This window comes from Podarcis vaucheri, assembly GCF_965113315.1.
Source record: "Podarcis vaucheri genome assembly, chromosome: 8".
NCBI classification, from domain to species: Eukaryota; Metazoa; Chordata; class Lepidosauria; order Squamata; family Lacertidae; genus Podarcis; species Podarcis vaucheri.
Window position 1 is genome coordinate 93,503,836 of NC_138766.1, and position 20,066 is coordinate 93,523,901.

Here is a 20,066-nt window from a genome sequence, read left to right on the forward strand (position 1 = left end):
GTGCACCGGCTTGGCCCTCTGGCAGGTGTCGCACCTCGCGACGTAGTCCGCGACCTCCCCTCTCAGTCTGGGCCACCAAAAGTCCCTTGCGACCAATTCCACTGTTTTTTCTGTGCCAAAGTGTCCGGCCGTGGGTGCGTCGTGCAACTGTTGCAGTACCTTGGCGCGAAGTTCGTCTCCCGGCACGTAGATGGCCCCTTTACGTAAGAGCAAGCCGTCTCGTATCTGGAACTCGTCGCTCTTCGCCGTGCCCTTGTGCACCTCGGCCATCTTCGCCTGCGCGAATGAGTCGTCCTGCAACGCCCGCCGCACCGCATCCAGGTCTACTGTGGCTGAAGCGCAGGCCCACGCTGTTGGCGCGAAGATGTGCATGGCTGCCGCTGGCGTCGCCTCTTCGAGGTATTGCGGTTTTCGGGACAGTGCATCCGCCATGATGTTGGTGTCGCCTGGGACGTACTCTATTCGGAAATCGAAATCAGCAAAGAACTCTGCCCAACGTATCTGCCTCTGGTTCAGGAACTGCGCCGTGCGCCAGTGCTCCAGATTCTTGTGGTCCGTGCAGACTTGCACTGTGTGCTTGGCTCCGATCAGGAAATGCCTCCACGCTTTGAACGCTGCATGAATGGCCAGCAACTCCCTGTCCCAGATGGTGTAGTTCTGCTCCGACTTGCTGAGCTTTCTGGAGTAGAACGCTCCCGGCCTCCAGACCCCCTGCGGGTCTCTCTGCAGCAGGACAGCTCCCACGGCTCTATCGGACGCGTCTGTCTCTACTCGCATCGGTCTGCTGGGGTCGATATGCAGCAGTTGCTCTTCCGACGCGAAGAGACGCTTGAGTGCTTGAAAGGACTGCTCCGCCTGCTCCATCCAGATGAATTTCTTTTTCTTGGAGCTTAGCGTGTCCGTAATAGCCGCCGTCTGCATCGCGAACCCCTTGATAAACTTGCGATAGAAGTTGGCGAAGCCCACAAACCGCTGGACCTCCTTCCGGTTGCGCGGGCTCTTCCAATCCAACACCGCGCGAACCTTGGCGCTGTCCATGGCTAGCCCCTTGTCCGACAACTTGTAGCCCAAGAAATCCACCTCCGTCGTGTCGAACTGGCACTTCTCCAGTTTGGCGTACAGTCTATGCTGCTGCAGCCTCTTCAGCACCTCCCGAACGTCTTGGTCATGTGCTTGCTGCGATTCGGAGAATATCAGGATGTCATCCAGGAAGCAGACGCACTTCTTGTAGAGGAGTCCCGCCAACACATGATGCATGAAAGCTTGAAAACAGTGAGAACCGTTTTGCAATCCAAACGGCATCACTCTGTATTCGTAGGTACCCAGAGGCGTGAACATGGCTGTCTTCCACTCATCGCCTTCCCTCATGCGGATGAGATTGTACGCCCCTCGCAGGTCCAACTTGGTGAACACGCGTCCCTTGCGCACCGTCACTAGGAGGTCGTCAATCCTGGGCATGGGGAAATCAGAGGGCTTGGTCATCTTGTTCAAGAGGCGAAAATCAACTACAAGTCTTTTTTGGGGCGTGTCTTTCTTCTTCACGAAGAAAACAGGACTGCCCCCCACTGCCTTGGACTCCCGGATGAAACCGCGCTGCAAATTGTGATCTATGAACTGTTTGAGTTCCTATAGTTCGTCCTCAGACATGGAATACAGCTTCCCTTTCGGCAGCGTCGCCCCTGGTAGGAGGTCAATCTTGCAGTCATACTGCCTGTGAGGGGGTAGCTTGTCTGCCTCCTTCTCGCAGAAGACCTCCAGAAAGTCTGCGTATTTGTGGGGGACTGCTTGCAACGTTCCCAACTGCAGCTGTGATTCCTCCTCCTCTCCCTCCTGTCTGGGCAGGATGCAATGCTCGGCACAATAAGAAGAGCCGAAGATCAGCTGTCGCTGGTACCAAGCCAGTGTCGGACTGTGCCTGTCCAGCCAACTCATGCCCAACACAATGGGCGTGTCCGACAGTTGGGTGACATTAAAACTGATGACTTCCCTGTGGTTACCAAGTCGCATCACCATTGGCGGCGTCTGCTTCACCACCTGCCCCCCCAGCAACTCTCTGCCATCCACTGTGACGACTTGCAGGGGCAGAGTGGCAGGCAGTAGCTGTATAGCGTGCTGCTCCACAAAATCCTGCGCTATAAAGTCTGCATTGCTTCCAGAGTCCACAGAAAGTGGCACGTCTATAGTGATGCCATTGGGTAGCTGGAGAGATGCGGTGAGCTGCACTACTGGTTTGGGTGGGAGGGGGTCTGTGGGTTGCAAGATCGCTGGGGACTGCTTCACTGATTCGTCTGACTGGGCCCCAGTGCCTCTGCCTCCAGCCAGACATCGTCGTTTCCCTGCTGGGGTTCGCTGTGCTGCGTGGCTGCTATCACCGTTGCGGAGGCTGCAGTGTGCTTGGAGTTCCTCTGGGGACACTCTCTCGCCAAGTGTTGAGGGCTGTCGCAGATGTAACACTTCCGGTTCCCTCTAGGAGGCTTAGTCTTGACTGCTCTCGGTGCTGGGGCTCTGGTAGCTGACTGAGCCCTGGCGCCTCCCACCTCCATAGGTTCCACTCCCCCTCCTGGCGGAGGTGTGGATTGCGCACGCGCTGCTTCCCTGGGAACGAAAGAGAAACTTCTCGCTGCTTCGCGCCCTCCACGTCCTTCGTCTCTGCACCATGGACGTTCTTCCAGCCTCACCCCCACAGTCAGCGCCCTTTGGACCACCTCCTGCGTGCTCCGGTGCCTCTCCCCCCTCGCAATTTCGTCTTTAACAGCACTGCTCAGACCCTCCCAGAACAGGTCTCTGACTGGAGGTGAATCCCGGTCCCATTCCAAGGCACTGACCAGCGCAAAAAAGCGGGCGTGATACTGCCGTACGCTCGCCCTCCCTTGTCTCAGTCCATGTATCTCCCGTCGAGCAAGATCCACGTCAATGGTAGATAAAAAGCACGCATCCATCGCTTTGATAAAGGCATCTGCACTCTGAAGCGCCGGATCTTTATCCCTCCACAAATTGCGCAGCCACGCTTTAGCATCCCCATGCAAATGGGATAGTATAAACCCCACTTTCTCTTCCTCATCTCTAAAGTCTTTTGCCAGCAGTTGCAGTGCGCACATTACGTCTGCTCGAAAATTGGGGTACTGTTGCAAATTCCCATCGAAGTGAGCCACCAGCCCTCCTGCTCTCCGTGCCAACCCAACCCCCTCCGGTCTGGGTCCCGGTTGCCCTTGCTTAACCAACGCTTCAAACCTGGCGTGGAGATCTCTGTAGGCGGCCGCAGCATCCTGCTCCCTTTTCTTGGATGCCAGTACCTCTGCGTTCAATTGGGTCACTGCCTGTTGCAGCGCTGAAATTTTTTCTGCTTCCGTCATCTCAGCCAACCTTTGTGAGCTTGCTCCCAAACACCAATTTCCTCCTCTTGCTGCTTCTGCCTCCGCTGCGAGGTTTCAGGTGTCCGAAGCTATGATGAGACGGGTCTTACTGTCAGGGCTGCTACCCAGTCCCAGCTCACATAGGACCACATTAGCCAGCGTTCACGTTAAAAGAGTCTTTATTGGGTTACAGGTTCCATTTCCAAACTGCAATGTGCAGCCCCACGTCTTCTATGTCAGACCGGCGAAGACCCGTCTGAGTCTCCGCCTCTAGCACACCAGCTTAATACCCTAGCCTTGCTCCACCTCCTGCGCCTTTCCTTCCGTCTCTGGGTCCTTCTGCCCCCCGTGGTCTCTTCTTTCCTACTCTCTTCTGACGCGGACCCCCCTGACCCTTCCGCCTCCTTGCGGCGGGCTTTGGGACCTGGCTCACTCTCCGGGCTGCTTACTGCGCCAGCTTCCGCTGCATTTGAACTTGGCGCTCGCGCCCAACTCTCTACCTTCCTCTTGATCGTTTCGTCGCTCCCCGAGGTGGGCGTGACTACTCCTGACTCATGCCCTCCCTCCTGCTGAAAGCCTCCGGAACCCGATGTCTGGTCCCCTTTCTCCCCGCTGCTCCCGGCTGGGCACGTGGGTCCCGATCTCCAACTGCTGCTCTCTGATCCCTCTCTGGACCCTTCTTCCTGGGGTGTCCCCCTGCTTTCCCCCCTTGCTCTGACCGCTGGCGCTCCCTTCTGGGAATCCTCGGACTCACTGGACAGGCTCGGTGATCTCGGGTCGTCATCCCCACTCATCCTTCCTTCGTATTCCTCCCCCTCGCTCTCTGTCTCCTCCCTTCTCTGCGTCTCTGCTCCTGAACCCCTGACATATATATATATATATATATATATATATATATATATATATATATATATATATGCTTTCGTAGATTTTCACGGGTACAGGAATGCAGGTTTTGGTGTCTTCGGGTGTCTTCCCGTGTAAGAGTCGGGGTGTCTGGGCGACGTTTCGACGAGGTCTCACTCGTCATCTTCAGGCTGGTGCTTTCGGCTTCTTGTTACTGGAACAGAGCAGAATCTGGTGTTTGAGTTCCTATAAATACTGTTGAGGGGTGTGGTGTATAGCCTCCAACGTTTTGGGCAGAGAGGAAGTTCCTAGATTAGTGTGCCTTTTCTTCTTTTGTTCCTTAATTACTTGAGGGATATCTTGAGTGATTTCATGAGTGATATTCTGAATACCACTGGGTGGGTCATTAAGTGTAGATTAGTTGCTAAAGCTTTCGTGTCTTGACCTCTTGAGCTTGTGAAGAGTTTTTCTGAGAAGATGGCTGTGCTGCATTTAGTTGTGCTCTGGCTTGGCTTCGTGTATAGGGGCGAGCTGTGATTTTGTGCCTAGTGCCAGCCAGATCTGTGTAGGGATTGCAGGGGGGTGCAGCATCCGGAGGTGCCACTATAGTTTGGCTGCTGGATGGAGTCTGTAATATGTCTGTGGAGAGGGTCTGGGTTTGGGTCTGGTGTGGTTGATTGGTGACGGCGTTCAGTGTGCCTCTGGTTCTGGTGTCGGTTTTTGTGGGGAGGGCTAATTTCCAGATGTCTGGCAGGCGGGACGTGTCGTCACGCTTGTTCATGTTGTGAGGGTGTTTCTCTATCTCGATGGCTTCCATGATTATTCTCTTGTGGTGATGTTCCATGTTAAAGAGCAATTTGGAATCTGCAAAATTAATTTCGTGTCCTGTTTCTTTCATGTGTTGGAAAAGAGAGGAAGTTTTTTCTTCTTTTTTGACGGCATTCTTGTGTTCTGCGATACGTGCATTTATTCGTCTGTTTGTTTGTCCAATGTACGTGGCTGGGCAGACTTTGCAGGGTATTTCATAGACCCCTTGGTTTTCCAGCTGGATTTTGTCTTTTGGGTTTCTGAGGATATTGGCTATTTTTTGGTTGGTGCAGAAGGCTGTTTTGATATTGTGTTTATGGAGGATTTTGCTAATTTTGTCTGTAGTGCCCTTGATATAAGGAAGGAGGGCCATGCCATTGTTTTCTTCTGTGTCTTGGTTTTTGGGGGGTGTTTCTTTTTGGATTAGCTTCGTAACCTTGTTTTTCTGGTATCCATTGGCGATTAACACATTTGAGAGATTCTGTAACTCAGTTGTCAAGTGGTCTTTGTCAGCCAGGCGTTTGGTTCTGGAGATGAGAGTCTTGGCTACGGAGTTTATTTGTGCAGGGTGGTGGTGTGATTGTGCATGTAAGTAGCGGTTGGTGTGTGTTTTTTTCCGGTAGATAGTGTGTCCTAGGGAGCCATCAGGTTTTTTGTAGATTAGGACGTCAAGAAAGGGGAGTTGGTTGTTGTCTTCTATTTCCATAGTGAATTGTATTTTGGGGTGTAGGCTGTTGAGATGTGTGAGGAAGCTGTCTAGTTTTTCTTTCCCGTGTGGCCAAATTACAAAGGTGTCGTCAACATATCTGAGCCAAAGTTTGGGTTTGTGTTCTGACTTGTCTAAAGCATTGGTTTCAAAGTGTTCCATGTACAAATTTGCGATGACCGGTGAGAGGGGTGATCCCATAGGTGCTCCTTCTATCTGTTTGTATCTTTGTCCATTGTGGATGAAGTACGTGTTGGTTAGGCAGTGGTTGGTCAGGTCCAGGATGTATTTGGGGGGATTGTATTTGTTTTGAATGGCTGTCAAGGCTTCATTAATGGGCACTTGAGTGAAGAGAGATACAACATCGAAGCTCACAAGTAGGTCATCGGGATGTAGGTATTGCTTCTTTATTGTTTCTATGAACTGGAAGGAGTTAGTAACGTGTGAAGCGATGGATTCTGCATAGGGCTGAAGTTGCTTAGCGAGAAATTTAGCGAGATTTTGTAGAGGTGAGCCTATGGAGCTGACTATTGGTCTGAGTGGTGTTCCTTCTTTGTGTATCTTGGGGAGACCGTAGAGTTTGGGGCATCTGGATGATTTTTCTCTGGGGATGATTCTTAGCTGGATTTCTTCACTGATAGGAGAGGCTTTTATTTTGGATTTGGTGGTTTTTTCCAGATAGGTGGTGGGATCTGTTTTTATAGGTTGGTAGGTAGGGTCTTGGAGTAGATTTGATAGTTTTGCTTGGTAGTCCGATGTGTTCATCACAACAGTGGCGTTGCCTTTGTCTGCTGGGAGAATGATTATGTTGTTGTCTTTCCTCAGGTTGGTGAGTGCTTTCTGTTCTTCTTTGTGTAAATTGCTTCTGGGTGGTTTGCTGGAGCAGAGGATGTTGGTGACTTCAAGTCTGATTTTATTGGCTTCATCTGGGTCGATTTTGGTCAGGCTAGCTTCGACTCCGCATATGATGTTTTCCGTGGGGATGCGTCTCGGGGCGACTGCAAAGTTGAAACCTTTGGAGAGTACTTTGGTTTCAGTTGGGGTGAGGATCCTGTCTGATATGTTATGTACTGTTTGTTTCATGGGTTGTTGTGGAGGGTGGCTGGGCTTCTGGCGTTTCTCTAGTTTGTAGAGTTTGTTGGTGTGTCTGTCTGTCTTATGTGAGGTCTCAGTTTCAGCTCTCCAGACGGCTAGTTGTTTGCATTTGTCCCAGAGTGCAGGGTGGATTTTGTTACATAGTTTGAGGTGAAGAGTGAGCAGCTCTTTGTTGGTTTGGTTTAGTAGGTATCTTTTCTTATGTATTTCGTTTCTGATTAGGGATAGTTCAGTTCGTTTCAGGATCCTTTCGGTAGCTGGGGTTTTAGAGTGGAATTTAAGTTGGAAGCATGTGGGAGTTAAGTTGTTGTCTCGGCAGTTGCGTAGGAACAGGAGATCACATAAGATGGTGGCTCTTCGGATTTCTAGTTTCTCGTAGGTTCTTGTCAGCTGGAAGGTTTCCTCCCCGTAGAGGTGAGATATTTGCTTTCGTAGATTTTCACGGGTACAGGAATGCAGGTTTTGGTGTCTTCGGGTGTCTTCCCGTGTAAGAGTCGGGGTGTCTGGGCGACGTTTCGACGAGGTCTCACTCGTCATCTTCAGGCTGGTGCTTTCGGCTTCTTGTTACTGGAACAGAGCAGAATCTGGTGTTTGAGTTCCTATAAATACTGTTGAGGGGTGTGGTGTATAGCCTCCAACGTTTTGGGCAGAGAGGAAGTTCCTAGATTAGTGTGCCTTTTCTTCTTTTGTTCCTTAATTACTTGAGGGATATCTTGAGTGATTTCATGAGTGATATTCTGAATACCACTGGGTGGGTCATTAAGTGTAGATTAGTTGCTAAAGCTTTCGTGTCTTGACCTCTTGAGCTTGTGAAGAGTTTTTCTGAGAAGATGGCTGTGCTGCATTTAGTTGTGCTCTGGCTTGGCTTCGTGTATAGGGGCGAGCTGTGATTTTGTGCCTAGTGCCAGCCAGATCTGTGTAGGGATTGCAGGGGGGTGCAGCATCCGGAGGTGCCACTATAGTTTGGCTGCTGGATGGAGTCTGTAATATGTCTGTGGAGAGGGTCTGGGTTTGGGTCTGGTGTGGTTGATTGGTGACGGCGTTCAGTGTGCCTCTGGTTCTGGTGTCGGTTTTTGTGGGGAGGGCTAATTTCCAGATGTCTGGCAGGCGGGACGTGTCGTCACGCTTGTTCATGTTGTGAGGGTGTTTCTCTATCTCGATGGCTTCCATGATTATTCTCTTGTGGTGATGTTCCATGTTAAAGAGCAATTTGGAATCTGCAAAATTAATTTCGTGTCCTGTTTCTTTCATGTGTTGGAAAAGAGAGGAAGTTTTTTCTTCTTTTTTGACGGCATTCTTGTGTTCTGCGATACGTGCATTTATTCGTCTGTTTGTTTGTCCAATGTACGTGGCTGGGCAGACTTTGCAGGGTATTTCATAGACCCCTTGGTTTTCCAGCTGGATTTTGTCTTTTGGGTTTCTGAGGATATTGGCTATTTTTTGGTTGGTGCAGAAGGCTGTTTTGATATTGTGTTTATGGAGGATTTTGCTAATTTTGTCTGTAGTGCCCTTGATATAAGGAAGGAGGGCCATGCCATTGTTTTCTTCTGTGTCTTGGTTTTTGGGGGGTGTTTCTTTTTGGATTAGCTTCGTAACCTTGTTTTTCTGGTATCCATTGGCGATTAACACATTTGAGAGATTCTGTAACTCAGTTGTCAAGTGGTCTTTGTCAGCCAGGCGTTTGGTTCTGGAGATGAGAGTCTTGGCTACGGAGTTTATTTGTGCAGGGTGGTGGTGTGATTGTGCATGTAAGTAGCGGTTGGTGTGTGTGTTTTTCCGGTAGATAGTGTGTCCTAGGGAGCCATCAGGTTTTTTGTAGATTAGGACGTCAAGAAAGGGGAGTTGGTTGTTGTCTTCTATTTCCATAGTGAATTGTATTTTGGGGTGTAGGCTGTTGAGATGTGTGAGGAAGCTGTCTAGTTTTTCTTTCCCGTGTGGCCAAATTACAAAGGTGTCGTCAACATATCTGAGCCAAAGTTTGGGTTTGTGTTCTGACTTGTCTAAAGCATTGGTTTCAAAGTGTTCCATGTACAAATTTGCGATGACCGGTGAGAGGGGTGATCCCATAGGTGCTCCTTCTATCTGTTTGTATCTTTGTCCATTGTGGATGAAGTACGTGTTGGTTAGGCAGTGGTTGGTCAGGTCCAGGATGTATTTGGGGGGATTGTATTTGTTTTGAATGGCTGTCAAGGCTTCATTAATGGGCACTTGAGTGAAGAGAGATACAACATCGAAGCTCACAAGTAGGTCATCGGGATGTAGGTATTGCTTCTTTATTGTTTCTATGAACTGGAAGGAGTTAGTAACGTGTGAAGCGATGGATTCTGCATAGGGCTGAAGTTGCTTAGCGAGAAATTTAGCGAGATTTTGTAGAGGTGAGCCTATGGAGCTGACTATTGGTCTGAGTGGTGTTCCTTCTTTGTGTATCTTGGGGAGACCGTAGAGTTTGGGGCATCTGGATGATTTTTCTCTGGGGATGATTCTTAGCTGGATTTCTTCACTGATAGGAGAGGCTTTTATTTTGGATTTGGTGGTTTTTTCCAGATAGGTGGTGGGATCTGTTTTTATAGGTTGGTAGGTAGGGTCTTGGAGTAGATTTGATAGTTTTGCTTGGTAGTCCGATGTGTTCATCACAACAGTGGCGTTGCCTTTGTCTGCTGGGAGAATGATTATGTTGTTGTCTTTCCTCAGGTTGGTGAGTGCTTTCTGTTCTTCTTCAAGCAAAACTATCAAATCTAAAAGCCTCTCCTATCAGTGAAGAAATCCAGCTAAGAATCATCAAAATCTCGCTAAATTTCTCGCTAAGCAACTTCAGCCCTATGCAGAATCCATCGCTTCACACGTTACTAACTCCTTCCAGTTCATAGAAACAATAAAGAAGCAATACCTACATCCCGATGACCTACTTGTGAGCTTCGATGTTGTATCTCTCTTCACTCAAGTGCCCATTAATGAAGCCTTGACAGCCATTCAAAACAAATACAATCCCCCCAAATACATCCTGGACCTGACCAACCACTGCCTAACCAACACGTACTTCATCCACAATGGACAAAGATACAAACAGATAGAAGGAGCACCTATGGGATCACCCCTCTCACCGGTCATCGCAAATTTGTACATGGAACACTTTGAAACCAATGCTTTAGACAAGTCAGAACACAAACCCAAACTTTGGCTCAGATATGTTGACGACACCTTTGTAATTTGGCCACACGGGAAAGAAAAACTAGACAGCTTCCTCACACATCTCAACAGCCTACACCCCAAAATACAATTCACTATGGAAATAGAAGACAACAACCAACTCCCCTTTCTTGACGTCCTAATCTACAAAAAACCTGATGGCTCCCTAGGACACACTATCTACCGGAAAAACACACACACCAACCGCTACTTACATGCACAATCACACCACCACCCTGCACAAATAAACTCCGTAGCCAAGACTCTCATCTCCAGAACCAAACGCCTGGCTGACAAAGACCACTTGACAACTGAGTTACAGAATCTCTCAAATGTGTTAATCGCCAATGGATACCAGAAAAACAAGGTTACGAAGCTAATCCAAAAAGAAACACCCCCCAAAAACCAAGACACAGAAGAAAACAATGGCATGGCCCTCCTTCCTTATATCAAGGGCACTACAGACAAAATTAGCAAAATCCTCCATAAACACAATATCAAAACAGCCTTCTGCACCAACCAAAAAATAGCCAATATCCTCAGAAACCCAAAAGACAAAATCCAGCTGGAAAACCAAGGGGTCTATGAAATACCCTGCAAAGTCTGCCCAGCCACGTACATTGGACAAACAAACAGACGAATAAATGCACGTATCGCAGAACACAAGAATGCCGTCAAAAAAGAAGAAAAAACTTCCTCTCTTTTCCAACACATGAAAGAAACAGGACACGAAATTAATTTTGCAGATTCCAAATTGCTCTTTAACATGGAACATCACCACAAGAGAATAATCATGGAAGCCATCGAGATAGAGAAACACCCTCACAACATGAACAAGCGTGACGACACGTCCCGCCTGCCAGACATCTGGAAATTAGCCCTCCCCACAAAAACCGACACCAGAACCAGAGGCACACTGAACGCCGTCACCAATCAACCACACCAGACCCAAACCCAGACCCTCTCCACAGACATATTACAGACTCCATCCAGCAGCCAAACTATAGTGGCACCTCCGGATGCTGCACCCCCCTGCAATCCCTACACAGATCTGGCTGGCACTAGGCACAAAATCACAGCTCGCCCCTATACACGAAGCCAAGCCAGAGCACAACTAAATGCAGCACAGCCATCTTCTCAGAAAAACTCTTCACAAGCTCAAGAGGTCAAGACACGAAAGCTTTAGCAACTAATCTACACTTAATGACCCACCCAGTGGTATTCAGAATATCACTCATGAAATCACTCAAGATATCCCTCAAGTAATTAAGGAACAAAAGAAGAAAAGGCACACTAATCTAGGAACTTCCTCTCTGCCCAAAACGTTGGAGGCTATACACCACACCCCTCAACAGTATTTATAGGAACTCAAACACCAGATTCTGCTCTGTTCCAGTAACAAGAAGCCGAAAGCACCAGCCTGAAGATGACGAGTGAGACCTCGTCGAAACGTCGCCCAGACACCCCGACTCTTACACGGGAAGACACCCGAAGACACCAAAACCTGCATTCCTGTACCCGTGAAAATCTACGAAAGCAAATATCTCACCTCTACGGGGAGGAAACCTTCCAGCTGACAAGAACCTACGAGAAACTAGAAATCCGAAGAGCCACCATCTTATGTGATCTCCTGTTCCTACGCAACTGCCGAGACAACAACTTAACTCCCACATGCTTCCAACTTAAATTCCACTCTAAAACCCCAGCTACCGAAAGGATCCTGAAACGAACTGAACTATCCCTAATCAGAAACGAAATACATAAGAAAAGATACCTACTAAACCAAACCAACAAAGAGCTGCTCACTCTTCACCTCAAACTATGTAACAAAATCCACCCTGCACTCTGGGACAAATGCAAACAACTAGCCGTCTGGAGAGCTGAAACTGAGACCTCACATAAGACAGACAGACACACCAACAAACTCTACAAACTAGAGAAACGCCAGAAGCCCAGCCACCCTCCACAACAACCCATGAAACAAACAGTACATAACATATCAGACAGGATCCTCACCCCAACTGAAACCAAAGTACTCTCCAAAGGTTTCAACTTTGCAGTCGCCCCGAGACGCATCCCCACGGAAAACATCATATGCGGAGTCGAAGCTAGCCTGACCAAAATCGACCCAGATGAAGCCAATAAAATCAGACTTGAAGTCACCAACATCCTCTGCTCCAGCAAACCACCCAGAAGCAATTTACACAAAGAAGAACAGAAAGCACTCACCAACCTGAGGAAAGACAACAACATAATCATTCTCCCAGCAGACAAAGGCAACGCCACTGTTGTGATGAACACATCGGACTACCAAGCAAAACTATCAAATCTACTCCAAGACCCTACCTACCAACCTATAAAAACAGATCCCACCACCTATCTGGAAAAAACCACCAAATCCAAAATAAAAGCCTCTCCTATCAGTGAAGAAATCCAGCTAAGAATCATCCCCAGAGAAAAATCATCCAGATGCCCCAAACTCTACGGTCTCCCCAAGATACACAAAGAAGGAACACCACTCAGACCAATAGTCAGCTCCATAGGCTCACCTCTACAAAATCTCGCTAAATTTCTCGCTAAGCAACTTCAGCCCTATGCAGAATCCATCGCTTCACACGTTACTAACTCCTTCCAGTTCATAGAAACAATAAAGAAGCAATACCTACATCCCGATGACCTACTTGTGAGCTTCGATGTTGTATCTCTCTTCACTCAAGTGCCCATTAATGAAGCCTTGACAGCCATTCAAAACAAATACAATCCCCCCAAATACATCCTGGACCTGACCAACCACTGCCTAACCAACACGTACTTCATCCACAATGGACAAAGATACAAACAGATAGAAGGAGCACCTATGGGATCACCCTTCTCACCGGTCATCGCAAATTTGTACATGGAACACTTTGAAACCAATGCTTTAGACAAGTCAGAACACAAACCCAAACTTTGGCTCAGATATGTTGACGACACCTTTGTAATTTGGCCACACGGGAAAGAAAAACTAGACAGCTTCCTCACACATCTCAACAGCCTACACCCCAAAATACAATTCACTATGGAAATAGAAGACAACAACCAACTCCCCTTTCTTGACGTCCTAATCTACAAAAAACCTGATGGCTCCCTAGGACACACTATCTACCGGAAAAACACACACACCAACCGCTACTTACATGCACAATCACACCACCACCCTGCACAAATAAACTCCGTAGCCAAGACTCTCATCTCCAGAACCAAACGCCTGGCTGACAAAGACCACTTGACAACTGAGTTACAGAATCTCTCAAATGTGTTAATCGCCAATGGATACCAGAAAAACAAGGTTACGAAGCTAATCCAAAAAGAAACACCCCCCAAAAACCAAGACACAGAAGAAAACAATGGCATGGCCCTCCTTCCTTATATCAAGGGCACTACAGACAAAATTAGCAAAATCCTCCATAAACACAATATCAAAACAGCCTTCTGCACCAACCAAAAAATAGCCAATATCCTCAGAAACCCAAAAGACAAAATCCAGCTGGAAAACCAAGGGGTCTATGAAATACCCTGCAAAGTCTGCCCAGCCACGTACATTGGACAAACAAACAGACGAATAAATGCACGTATCGCAGAACACAAGAATGCCGTCAAAAAAGAAGAAAAAACTTCCTCTCTTTTCCAACACATGAAAGAAACAGGACACGAAATTAATTTTGCAGATTCCAAATTGCTCTTTAACATGGAACATCACCACAAGAGAATAATCATGGAAGCCATCGAGATAGAGAAACACCCTCACAACATGAACAAGCGTGACGACACGTCCCGCCTGCCAGACATCTGGAAATTAGCCCTCCCCACAAAAACCGACACCAGAACCAGAGGCACACTGAACGCCGTCACCAATCAACCACACCAGACCCAAACCCAGACCCTCTCCACAGACATATTACAGACTCCATCCAGCAGCCAAACTATAGTGGCACCTCCGGATGCTGCACCCCCCTGCAATCCCTACACAGATCTGGCTGGCACTAGGCACAAAATCACAGCTCGCCCCTATACACGAAGCCAAGCCAGAGCACAACTAAATGCAGCACAGCCATCTTCTCAGAAAAACTCTTCACAAGCTCAAGAGGTCAAGACACGAAAGCTTTAGCAACTAATCTACACTTAATGACCCACCCAGTGGTATTCAGAATATCACTCATGAAATCACTCAAGATATCCCTCAAGTAATTAAGGAACAAAAGAAGAAAAGGCACACTAATCTAGGAACTTCCTCTCTGCCCAAAACGTTGGAGGCTATACACCACACCCCTCAACAGTATTTATAGGAACTCAAACACCAGATTCTGCTCTGTTCCAGTAACAAGAAGCCGAAAGCACCAGCCTGAAGATGACGAGTGAGACCTCGTCGAAACGTCGCCCAGACACCCCGACTCTTACACGGGAAGACACCCGAAGACACCAAAACCTGCATATATATCAGACAGGATCCTCACCCCAACTGAAACCAAAGTACTCTCCAAAGGTTTCAACTTTGCAGTCGCCCCGAGACGCATCCCCACGGAAAACATCATATGCGGAGTCGAAGCTAGCCTGACCAAAATCGACCCAGATGAAGCCAATAAAATCAGACTTGAAGTCACCAACATCCTCTGCTCCAGCAAACCACCCAGAAGCAATTTACACAAAGAAGAACAGAAAGCACTCACCAACCTGAGGAAAGACAACAACATAATCATTCTCCCAGCAGACAAAGGCAACGCCACTGTTGTGATGAACACATCGGACTACCAAGCAAAACTATCAAATCTACTCCAAGACCCTACCTACCAACCTATAAAAACAGATCCCACCACCTATCTGGAAAAAACCACCAAATCCAAAATAAAAGCCTCTCCTATCAGTGAAGAAATCCAGCTAAGAATCATCCCCAGAGAAAAATCATCCAGATGCCCCAAACTCTACGGTCTCCCCAAGATACACAAAGAAGGAACACCACTCAGACCAATAGTCAGCTCCATAGGCTCACCTCTACAAAATCTCGCTAAATTTCTCGCTAAGCAACTTCAGCCCTATGCAGAATCCATCGCTTCACACGTTACTAACTCCTTCCAGTTCATAGAAACAATAAAGAAGCAATACCTACATCCCGATGACCTACTTGTGAGCTTCGATGTTGTATCTCTCTTCACTCAAGTGCCCATTAATGAAGCCTTGACAGCCATTCAAAACAAATACAATCCCCCCAAATACATCCTGGACCTGACCAACCACTGCCTAACCAACACGTACTTCATCCACAATGGACAAAGATACAAACAGATAGAAGGAGCACCTATGGGATCACCCTTCTCACCGGTCATCGCAAATTTGTACATGGAACACTTTGAAACCAATGCTTTAGACAAGTCAGAACACAAACCCAAACTTTGGCTCAGATATGTTGACGACACCTTTGTAATTTGGCCACACGGGAAAGAAAAACTAGACAGCTTCCTCACACATCTCAACAGCCTACACCCCAAAATACAATTCACTATGGAAATAGAAGACAACAACCAACTCCCCTTTCTTGACGTCCTAATCTACAAAAAACCTGATGGCTCCCTAGGACACACTATCTACCGGAAAAACACACACACCAACCGCTACTTACATGCACAATCACACCACCACCCTGCACAAATAAACTCCGTAGCCAAGACTCTCATCTCCAGAACCAAACGCCTGGCTGACAAAGACCACTTGACAACTGAGTTACAGAATCTCTCAAATGTGTTAATCGCCAATGGATACCAGAAAAACAAGGTTACGAAGCTAATCCAAAAAGAAACACCCCCCAAAAACCAAGACACAGAAGAAAACAATGGCATGGCCCTCCTTCCTTATATCAAGGGCACTACAGACAAAATTAGCAAAATCCTCCATAAACACAATATCAAAACAGCCTTCTGCACCAACCAAAAAATAGCCAATATCCTCAGAAACCCAAAAGACAAAATCCAGCTGGAAAACCAAGGGGTCTATGAAATACCCTGCAAAGTCTGCCCAGCCACGTACATTGGACAAACAAACAGACGAATAAATGCACGTATCGCAGAACACAAGAATGCCGTCAAAAAAGAAGAAAAAACTTCCTCTCTTTTCCAACACATGAAAGAAACAGGACACGAAATTAATTTTGCAGATTCCAAATTGCTCTTTAACATGGAACATCACCACAAGAGAATAATCATGGAAGCCATCGAGATAGAGAAACACCCTCACAACATGAACAAGCGTGACGACACGTCCCGCCTGCCAGACATCTGGAAATTAGCCCTCCCCACAAAAACCGACACCAGAACCAGAGGCACACTGAACGCCGTCACCAATCAACCACACCAGACCCAAACCCAGACCCTCTCCACAGACATATTACAGACTCCATCCAGCAGCCAAACTATAGTGGCACCTCCGGATGCTGCACCCCCCTGCAATCCCTACACAGATCTGGCTGGCACTAGGCACAAAATCACAGCTCGCCCCTATACACGAAGCCAAGCCAGAGCACAACTAAATGCAGCACAGCCATCTTCTCAGAAAAACTCTTCACAAGCTCAAGAGGTCAAGACACGAAAGCTTTAGCAACTAATCTACACTTAATGACCCACCCAGTGGTATTCAGAATATCACTCATGAAATCACTCAAGATATCCCTCAAGTAATTAAGGAACAAAAGAAGAAAAGGCACACTAATCTAGGAACTTCCTCTCTGCCCAAAACGTTGGAGGCTATACACCACACCCCTCAACAGTATTTATAGGAACTCAAACACCAGATTCTGCTCTGTTCCAGTAACAAGAAGCCGAAAGCACCAGCCTGAAGATGACGAGTGAGACCTCGTCGAAACGTCGCCCAGACACCCCGACTCTTACACGGGAAGACACCCGAAGACACCAAAACCTGCATTCCTGTACCCGTGAAAATCTACGAAAGCATATATATATATATATATATATATATATATATATATATATATATATATAGACACACACACATATATATATATGGAGTCATTTGCAGACCTTGCCTGCAAATTTGCACATGCACACTTGCAACCAGGGAGGCCAAAATTTTGCTAAGCAATGGGAACTCTTTAGTTCCTCAAGAGTTCAGGCCCAGCAACAGGTAAAGAGACTGTAGCTCTTGAATCCTTAACCCACACCTCCTTTGGGTTTTTGGAAGCCAACCAGACACTTTTCCCTGTTTGCTGCTTCTAGACTAACAGATCTCTCTCTCTTTCTCTCTGTGTGTCCAGTGGCAGCTGTGCTGAGCATCTTCCTACAGCACTTCATCGCTGGCCTTGTAACCACCTTAACGTTCAGCATAATGATGCAATGTGCACAAAAGGCCCAGGAGAACATACAGGTACAACTCTTGCCTCTACGTTCGGCTCCCCACTCCACTGCCCAAAGAACATGTGTTGGTTTGCTTTGGTTCTTAAAAAAGCCAGTTCACTTAATATAAACTAGTAACATCTTAACTAGAGATGGGAAGGCCTGGAAAAAACCCTGGAAAAATGGGGGGGGACCCGGCTTTTTTCCGTTTCCCCCCCAAAGCCGTTTCCCCCCAGAAAAATGAGGTGGGGGGGAGTGTGTGGAATATTCAAACTATATTTATCCAGAGCCAGGATAAATAAGATAATTTTTTTCTTTAACGTTGTGTTTTAATGCTGTAACCTGCCCTGGGACCTTAGGGTGAAGGGTGGGGAACAAATAACATTTGCTCCTCCCTCGCTATGCCTTCAAGAAGGGTGTGTGGAAATGAGCCTTTAGGCCATGCAAAAGCAAACCCGGCCCTCCAGATGTTTTGAGACTACAATTCCCATCATCCCTGATCACTGGTCCTGTTAGCTAGGGATCATGGGAGTTGTAGGCCAAAAACATCTGGATGGCCGAGTTTGCCTATGCCTGCTTTAGGCTCTCTTCAAATATAAATGGGATGCGGGTGGCGCTGTGGGTTAAACCACTGAGTCTAGGACTTGCCGAATAGAAGGTCGGTGGTTCGAATTCCCGCAACGGGGTGAGCTCCTGTTGCTCGGTCCCTGCTCCTGCCAACCTAGCACTTCGAAAGCACATCAAAAGTGCAAGTAGATAAATAGGTACCGCTCCAGCGGCAAGGTAAACGGTGTTTCCGTGTGCTGCACTGGTTCGCCAGAAGCGGCTTAGTCATGCTGGCTGCATGACCCGGAAGCTGTATGCCGGCTCCCTCGGCCAGTAAAGTGAGATGAGCACCGCAACCCCAGAGTCAGCCACGACTGGACCTAAAGGTCAGGGGTCCCTTTACCTTTACAAATATAAATGGGGAGGGGAACAATTCTGTGCGCTGCCTCTGGGCTGTGGGCTGGATCCCCTCCTCTCCTTACGACGCCTCTCTTTCCTCTGCAGGCCACTCACTACTCCCTGCTGGCCACGCTGGAAGTGCTGGGCAAACTGGTGTTCAGCAGCCTGGCAGGCATTGTGGTGGACTGGCTGGGCTTCGTTGGGGCCTTTAGCGTTTTCCTCGCCCTCTCCAGCACCTCTGTGGCCTACATACTGTCTTCCAGAAGGTGATGGCTGCTGCCACCAGGAGGAGGAAGAGGAGAACCTGACAGGAAGCAGGGTCACTGTGGGCCGGAGGTGGCCAAGGGGAATTTCCAGGTCTCCGCAGCCCCGTAAGCCACAATTCCTCAGGGATCTCACAGCCTTTTGTGAGGGGGAAGAGCTGGCAAGGGCCTCTCTCAAAGTAATTTTCTCAGGAACTCTACTTCTATTTGCCGGGTTCAGGCTAAACACACAAGAAGTGTGTTTAGACTGAATTCCGAGGTCAGTTAACGCCTCAGTGTTTATTGCCAGGGACTGAGAAGAAAAGGAGGGCAGGATCGCCGTCTGTAGCAGGGTGTGAGAGCAAATAAATAAACTTTTTAAAATAAAAAAAAACACAGTTGGATTTACTTCTGAGGAAATGCTCATCGGGTTGGGCTGCGAGGTAAGACGGCTTCTTGAACCCAGCTCTGCTTGGGTCCTGGAGCGGCGAGCCCCAGTGAGTCCTGGGGAATGCCAAGGGACATCATGAGATCGGGATCAGGCCCTAATCCTACCCAGTCCAGCATTCAGATGCCTCAACGGGAGACCCAGAAGCTGGACCTCTGAGTGGCACAGCATCTCTCCCCACCTGTTAATCACCTGATGGTCACCAACAGCGCCAGGTGACTCAAATGCCAGAGGAAAGACTCAGGAGTGCACTCCAAAAGTACGCTTCCAGTTCTTCATTTGCAGGTGTGGCTTGAGTTCAGGTTGCACCTGCAAAGGAATATATCTTTTTCCCTTTGCATTTCTGTCTTGAATTCAAGCCACAGCTGCAAAGGAGGATTCGGGAACACTTTAAAGTCTGCTTCCGACTCTTCTTCCACTTAGCCATGGCTTGGAAGTTTACCATAACTGCCATACAAGATGTCAAGTCAGAAAGGTGTGTATAACACAGTAATTCGTAACAGAATTACAGATAAGAGTTTTAAGGGGTCTGTGTGCACCGAAAAGCTCAAGATACACGTTGATCTACCCACACTTAGTTGTTATCTCTGAGAAACATAGAAAATAACAGGATATATTTATTTTTCTTGGGTCAAAAGAGAGTATACCCCTGTTGTAAACAAATCTGCCCTTCTTCCCTTATGGGGTATCCAAGAGCCCATATAGAGTCCTTAAATAGGAAACCCAGCCAGATGGGCGGGGTACAAATAAATTATTATTATTATTATTATTATTATTATTATTATTATTATTATTATCCCTATTGGTAGGAGAAAATAACAGAGGCCAAGCAGAGAATATTGAGAAGCAAAGCAGCTAGTAAGCCTGATCTTTATTAAAGCTGTTGCAACAGGGTGCTCCCCTCACACACAGGAGGACAGAGGAGGTGTGCCTGTCTTTATATAGACATTTTAAATTCCCTGCCCTGGAGCTCAGGACCACCCCTCCATACATCATACCTACATCACAGAAAAGGTGGTCTACAGCAGAAATTTGACTGTTGTTGTTTTTCCTGTCTGCCAG

The 20,066-nt window shown here is 47.6% G+C and overlaps 1 protein-coding gene across 1 annotated transcript in view; it reads left to right on the forward strand.

Moving 5' to 3' along the window:
- MFSD3 (major facilitator superfamily domain containing 3) overlaps window positions 1-18,791 on the forward strand; it is a 29,837-nt gene extending 11,046 nt beyond the window's left edge. Inside the window, exons 5-6 of the mRNA XM_082235793.1 lie at window positions 17,291-17,400; window positions 18,420-18,791. Of these exons, the coding sequence (XP_082091919.1) occupies window positions 17,291-17,400; window positions 18,420-18,584 (275 nt within the window). The 3' untranslated portion in view covers window positions 18,585-18,791. The remainder of the gene's footprint in view (window positions 1-17,290; window positions 17,401-18,419) is intronic.
- Window positions 18,792-20,066: the final 1,275 nt, after the last annotated feature.